Source organism: Scyliorhinus torazame, chromosome 1 (genome assembly GCF_047496885.1).
Source record: "Scyliorhinus torazame isolate Kashiwa2021f chromosome 1, sScyTor2.1, whole genome shotgun sequence".
Lineage (NCBI taxonomy): Eukaryota > Metazoa > Chordata > Chondrichthyes > Carcharhiniformes > Scyliorhinidae > Scyliorhinus > Scyliorhinus torazame.
The window spans coordinates 317294585-317301977 of record NC_092707.1 but is presented as its reverse complement, the minus strand read 5'-3'; the positions used below and the strand labels follow the sequence as shown (position 1 = coordinate 317301977).

General features: G+C 45.9%; 1 protein-coding gene across 1 annotated transcript; it reads right to left on the bottom strand.

Annotated features, from left to right (window-relative positions):
- Positions 1–850: 850 nt before the first annotated feature.
- On the bottom strand, positions 851–5006 carry gpr75 (G protein-coupled receptor 75). The gene is made up of 2 exons (XM_072507872.1): positions 4584–5006; positions 851–3236 (listed from the first exon to the last, which is right to left on the bottom strand). The coding sequence occupies exon 2, from the start codon at positions 3204–3206 to the stop codon at positions 1587–1589; it is 1620 nt and encodes a 539-aa protein (XP_072363973.1). The 5' UTR covers positions 3207–3236; positions 4584–5006; the 3' UTR covers positions 851–1586.
- Between the last annotated feature and the right edge of the window lie 2387 nt (positions 5007–7393).

Genomic DNA, 7393 nt, shown 5'->3' with positions numbered 1-7393 from the left:
ACTGGCAGCCATTTCCATGCCCTGCAAAATTTCTAGAGCTTTCTTAAAAGTCAGTGTGGTTTCACCCAAGATCTGACGTTGAATGCTGTCCTCATTAATGCCATGGACCAGCCTATCTCTGAGCATATCTTCTAAAACTGCTCCGAAATCAGTGTTTTGAAAGTTGGCATAATTCTGCCAAAATTAGCTACCGATTTGACTTGCTTTTGTAAATGGCTATCAAATTTTAATCTTTGCACAATCATCAAGGATTTTGTGTTATGCTGATTCTGGACCAGAGCAACTAAATATCTCCTGGCTTCCATGGTGTGATCAGATTCCTCAGGAGAATCAAGGGTTGCTTTTTTTCTTTATTTGTGCTTGGGATGTGGGCGTCGCAGGCAAGGCCAGCATTTATTGCCCGTCCATAATTGCCCTCAAACTGAGTGGCCTTTTAAGAGTCAACCACATTGCTGTGGATCTGGAGTCACATGCAGGCCAGACCAGGTAAGGGTGGCAGATTTCCCTCCCTAAAGGACATTAACAAACCAGATGGGTTTTTACGACAATCGACAATGGTTTCATTGTCATCATTAGATTTTTTTAAATTCCAGATTTTGTTTTTATTGAATTCAAATTTCACCATCTGCCCTGGTGGAATTCAAACCCAGATATCCAGGGCCCCGAACATGGCCATGGTGCTGCTAACCTAAAATTCCACTGATTAAACCACGAAGTGAACTAGTACTCACCGAATGCACCCTTGTGTTGCCACAGTGAACATTGCAAAACTTTGTGTTATTTTCTTGCAATTTTCTCGTCGCCAAAAAGATGTGGTAGCTTGACAGCACAAAGCAGGTAGTCCAATGTGTTGTTTAAAAGAAGGAACTTCTTTATATAAATAAATAATGAAGTTTGACAATAACAGTAACTCATCAGAACAGGAGTAACAGCAATAACTATGAAAACAGGAGCACTAGGTCTTGCCTACAGGTCATCCACAAAAGACTGAAAAAGTCCACCAAAACCTGCACATGCTCAAAGCCCTCAGCAGAAATAATTACATAAGAGAAAGGCGTATAAGAACACTCTGTACTCAAGATGACATTCTGTAACAGGTATACGGAAACATAAGCAATTTTGTTTTACCGTCAATAAGTGAAAATAACTGCAAATAGGTCACACAACTTAATTGAAAAAAAGGTTGACATGGTTAGAACTGAACTGTCTTTTCAAACAGATCTGAGCTATATTTCCAAAACAGTGATGCAACTACAAAAGCCAGACTCTGGCCAAAGCTGGAATGATCATTGCCGAGCTCTATTGAACATTACTTCCTAGAAAATAATATACCTTTTAAACAATGCATACATTCTTAGATTGGGATTTATTAAAATCAAGCATTTCATTTTGCCAAAAAGGTTGCGCAAATAGACGTTTATGAGAGGGGTGTTTGAAGTTCCTGCCTTTCTAATATTCAACCAGCGTATTTTGTTGGTTATACGGTATTCATGAGATTAAAGAACACAAGACTGACACTCTTAATACAGGTATGATGGATTGAATGGCCTCCTCCTTTGCTATGTCATTCTATAATTATCACATTGTTAAATTGATGGGATCGGTATTTGCTTGATGGAGGTATTATCATACTCCTGCACAAAATCTGGTATTTTTGCCAAATGGTGATGCGTGGCAATATGTGATTTGGCAAATTCGCAGGTAGGGTTCACTGGCTGAAAACTGCTTGGAGTGCTTGCTTCCTGGGAAGGACTGCTGTTGTAAATGCTGTAGTAAGGCTCAATCCTTGTGTTGATGGGTGTTGAGTTACTGTGTCCATAATGCTGCTGGCCAATTGACATTTTGGGATTTAACATACTGTCTGCCGAGTGACTGGGTCCACAAGCCTGGTCCACCAACTTCCGCTGTGGTTTCGGCGAGAGCATATAAGCTGAATTTGTTTCGTGATGTGATGATTTGTTTCTGTTCATATTGAGGCTCCCTTTGCCTACTGCTCGTAGCCGAGTCTTATGCTTACAACACAAGCAGCCCAGAGCCAGGTACTGCGTACACCAGAGAATTCGTTTCCTGAGCCCAGCACTGTTGCGCGAGTATATAAATGGATTTAGACCTGATTTAAAGAATATTAATGTGAACCCACACAGCTTAAGCTGATTTAAAATAAAACTGCTCCGCGGCGTCAAAACATCTTGTATGAGAGAGATTCCCAATGGCAGACAGCAAATGAATACTGAAAGTACAATGACAACACATGTCACCACAGCCTTTGAATCTTTTGTGCCAGAAAGGTTCACTGAAGACACAAGTTGCAACCTACTTGCAGATTTCTGGACATGGGTAAGTGTTTTGCTGTAGGCATGTGTTTGCACATGCTGCAGTTTGTTGTAATTCTGATTTCTGTAAAGGGGCTGAGGCTGTATACCATCAATCCCTGTGCTCACGATGGCCTTGGGTCTTGATGTGTCAACTGTAATGATTGTACATTTCCTCATTTGTGCATTTTTCTTCAGTGCGTGGGCTATCATCACATAGGAGACAGACACAATGGCCACACAAAATGCAAAATCTATAACATAGAGATACAGTATAACGTTACCATCTCCGTCAATGCATCCAAAGAGGGGGACACATACTCTGGATCTCACCGGATGTGTCCTGAGTGTAGCCAAAGTAGCTAGGGTAAAGCTTATGGTCCACAGACTGATGGTTAGGATAAGAGTACAGGGGAAAGAAGCTGTCCTGTTTGGTTGCTGTCCCAGCACCATCCGCAGGCGATGTAGTGCTATCACTGCCACAGATTTGAGGGACATTATTATGAGTGCGGCGCTGGTGAGGTGAAAGGTGAAGCAGAATGCCTCAGAGACGTTGCTGTCTGAATCAAAATATAAAATGAAAGCAAACATGGGTGTTGTTACACAACAGAGGAATAGATCGCAAAAGGAAAGGTTCAGGATCATAAAGTCAAAGTTAGTCCGGAATTTCCTAAATGCTGGATCAAAGAATGACAAGAAGACAATTAGGTTGCCGTATGTTCCCAAGCAGAATATAAGTACCAACAGGAGGGAGCATGTGACAAGAGTGGCTGTGTGGATGAGTTTCTGGAAATCTGCCACCGTTGCGTTACCAGTGATCCACGCAGCCGAGGTGTTGATTGAATTTGGAAAGCTCTGGTCTGTGGAAGGCGAGGTTCTTTGTGTCAAGTTCATCTTTCAAAATGTCAGTTTGGAGAAGCAGCTCTGAAAACACCAAGTGGAAACAGGATGGTTGGTTATTCATCAAATAGCGTCTGTGCTCCCTGTGACACCTGCATGCTATCATAGTTCACAGGCTGGAAACATTGAAGCAATGGCCCCTAACTGCCTCAGAATGGCAATCTCCAGGGCAGCACGGTGGCACAGTGGTTAGCACTGTTGCCTCACGATGCCGAGGACCCGGGTTCAAACGCGGCTCTGGGTCACAGTCCGTGTGAAGTTTGCACATTCTCCCCGTGAATTGGGTACTCTAAATTTATTTTAAAAAAAGAATGGCAATCTCCTGCGGATTACTACTCTTGATGGATTTATCCATGTTGATATTCCAAAGCCCCTGGCTTGCCCAGCCTTCCCCAGTCAGGCTGGGAGGGAGAGGAGCAGCGAAGCGCTCCCCGAGCTGCATCATTGTGGAGTAACTGGGGTAAAGGGAAGAAAGCAGCAGACCCTATTTACAGCAGCTGCTGTAAAGGTGTTTAATGGGACAATTTAAAGGGAGAAGATAAGTTTCAAAGTTAAGTGGGTCCACCAGAGGGGGATCAGATCAGACTGTGGTGAGGGGGTGGGGGGGTTGTCGAGTCATAGCAGGGGGGTGGTCAGACCAAGGAGGGTTGGGGGGGGGGGGTTCGTGTTGGGACAGGATCAGGATGGTTGAGAGGTGTGGCCAGATTAAGGGGGGGTTGGGGAAAGTGGAGATGCTGCAGTGGGTTCCCTTGGTGGGGGGGGGGGGGGTGGGGAGAGGTACTGGATCACATCAGAGTGGAGAGGGGCCTCAAGTTGGGCGGAGGTTAGGTCAGACTGTGGGGAGTGTTGAACAAGGGTGTGTGGGTGGTTCATTCTTGGGGGGGGGGTCAGTTCAGGAGGGGTAGGGGGTCATGTTGGATCAGGATGGTTGGAGTTGTGGTCAGATGGAGGGGGTAGGTGTGGAGATGCTGTAGTGGATCCCCTGGGGGGGGGGGGGGGTGCGGTCTGGTGCAAGGCTGGGTCTGGGTTTCCTAAATACTTACTCAGGAATTAGCAGTGATTATTTTCCCCTCTCTTTCAGAGTAACTATCAGGTTAAAACTGACAGGACCACCTGATGTTAACTATTTAAATCGCCTGTGTCAGATGGTTCCGAGTCCAGTGCAATTGTCCAGAGGAAGTTGGCACATCTGGGCAATTGCTGGGCAAACCCTTACGTGAGAACTTCCTAGAGGAATTCCACAGCGCTAAATTCCCCTAAATGTCACTCTGGGGAACCAGGAAGTTAATTCTCGCAGCTTCCTGACATTTTACACCGAGATGTGTGGTCGGCGCAGTCGGTACAAGAGGAAGAAAGGATGCAGTCACCTACCTCGTGGCCCTGACCAGCTGTCTGTGGCCGCACTGAGAGTGCCGCCTCCAGCAGCCAAACTGCGGCTGCAGCCTCCGCAGCGCTGCAGCGAGATGATCAGCAAGAGCATAGGGCGCCCACTGCAAAACGGCGGGGCCGGTTCCCAGGCAACTCGGCAAAGTTTGAATGCTGCCAGGAAAAGCGGGTCCATTCGGGGGTCGGCAGTGACTCGCTCGGGTGGGGTGCGCGTCTTCAACCTGTTGTTAATTCCTGCAATCACTCCAGGAATCTGCTGACAGGCTCGGTTTCCAGTCCTGCAAAAACAGCAGCCCCGGCAGTGCGGCCGGGCTTTGGGGAGAGGGAGAGTGCTGGAGCTCAGAGGGAGGGAGGGAGCTCCCTCCAGCGCACTGCGCCAAGCTCCCGCTGCCCGCCAGCCCCGCCAGCCGGCAGCAGAGCTCCACCAGGTGACCAGGGTGGACACACTGTGCAGCACGAAGCCGGCCAATATCATTAATATTCACATCGCCTTCAGCAACTGTAAAGCTGAGGCTTCAAAAGCGCGCCAGTGTGTATAGCGGCAAGAGGCAGGACTGTAATCATTAATATTCTGAATCCATTTCGAAAGGATGACAAAATAAAACCACCACCACCAAGAAACACAAGGGGTCCAAAGAGCATTATTTGTACCGATATAATTTAGATCAGACAAAATATGAAGTACTCATGCATGAACTCAGACAGTTCGGGACAGTATTTTTTCTCCGTCTTACTGATTTTCCCCTTCTGGAAGAGGTTAGGTGCAGAACTTGTGAAATCTGCTAAAATGAAGCAATTAATTGTCATTTTGCAGCAGTGGGAGGTTTAAAATTATTTAGTTCCGAAGTAATTCAATCAAGTCACTCATGCATGCGCGTTACAACGGTAGCTGACAGCAAATTCAACGTTCCCGGGCTATCATAAACATACGGTATGGACCAAGTGGTATAAATGGTGAGACTTACAGCTGAGGCACTATGTGTAATTTTGGTCTTCCCATTTCATAAAGGATAGTCTTCTTGTTCTCTCTCCCTACTGATGCTGTCAGACCTGCTGAGTTTTCCCAGCATTCTCTATTTGTTTCATTCCAGCGTCCGCAAATTGTGCTTATTTTATATTTCGTTCTTTGTTGGTGAGAATATAGTCCTGGATAAAAGATTGACTACCTTGGCATTTGAGGATGCGATCATCTCTCATTCTTCTAACTCTAGATATTGCAGGCCCAGTTTCTTCAATGACTCCTCATATAACAATCCTGCCATCCCAGGGATTAGCCTCTTGACCCTCTATTGCAAGTAAGGAGACCAAAACTGTGCAAAACACTCCAGGTGCTGTCTTACCAAGGCTCTTTACAATTCCAGCAAGTTTTCTTTGCTCTTGGCCTTCATTACAAGGGAATTTAAGTACAACATACCATTTGCCTTCCTATTGGTTGCTGCACCTGCATGTTAGCCTTTCGTGACTCAATGAACAATGACCTCCAAGTCCCCTTGAACATCAACACTTTCCAACTTCTCACTATTTAAGAAATACTCTATCTTTCCATTTATTCTCCACCAAAGTGGATAACTTCACATTATGTTCAATCTGCCATGTTCTTGCCTATTCATTTGCCCTGTCCAAGTTCCCTTGAAGATTTGCATCAAAGAACAAAGAAAAGTACAGCACACGAACAGGCCCTTCGGCCCTCCAAGCCTGCGCCGACCATGCTGCCCGTCTAAACTAAAATCTTCTACACTTCCGGGGTCCGTATCGCTCTATTCCCATCCTATTCATGTATTTGTCAAGATGCCCCTTAAACGTCACTATCGTCCCTGCTTCCACCACCTCCTCCGGCAGCGAGTTTCAGGCACCCACTACCTTCTGTGTAAAAAAAACTTGCCTCGCACATCTCCTATAAACCTTGCCCCTCGCACCTTAAACCTATGCCCCCTAGTAATTGACCCCTCTACCCTGGGAAAAAGTCTCTGACTATCCACTCGGTCTATGCCCCTCATAATTTTGTAGACCTCTATCAGGTCGCCCCTCAACCTTCTTCATTCCATTGAGAACAAACCAAGTTTATTCAATCTCTCCTCAAAGCTAATGCCCTCCATACCAGGCAACATCCTGGTAAATCTCTTCTGCGCCCTCTCTAAAGCCTCCACATCCTTCTGGTAGTGTGGCGACCAGAATTGAACACTATACTCCAAGTGTGGTCTAACTAAGGTTCTATACAGCTGCAACATGACTTGCCAATATTTATACTCAATGCCCTGGCCAATGAAGGCAAGCATGCCGTATGCATTCTTGACTACCTTCTCCACCTGTGTTGCCCCTTTCAGTGACCTGTGAACCTGTACACCAAGATCTCTCGGACTGTCAATACTCTTGAGGGTTCTACCATTCACTGTATATTCCCTACCTGTATTAGACCTTCCAAAATGTATCACCTCACATTTGTCTGAATAAAAACTCCATCTGCCTTCTCGCCGCCCAAGTCTCCAAACGATCCAAATCCTGCTGTATCCTCTGACAGTCCTCATTGCTATCCACAATTCCACCAACCTTTGTGTCGTCCGCAAACTTACTAATCAGACCAGTTACATTTTCCTCCAAATCATTTATATATACTACAAACAGCAAAGGTCCCAGCACTGATCCCTGCGGAACACCACTAGTCACAGCCCACCAATCAGAAAAGCACCCTGCCATTGCTACTCTCTGCCTCTATGACCTAGCCAGTTCTGTATCCATCTTGCCAGCTCACCTCTGATCCTGTGTGACTTCACCTTTTGTATTAGTCTACCATGAGG

Coding starts and splice junctions, on each gene's coding strand:
- gpr75 (XM_072507872.1), bottom strand. CDS start 3,206: ATGAACTTGACACAAAGAACCTCGCCTTCCACAGACCAGAGCTTTCCA.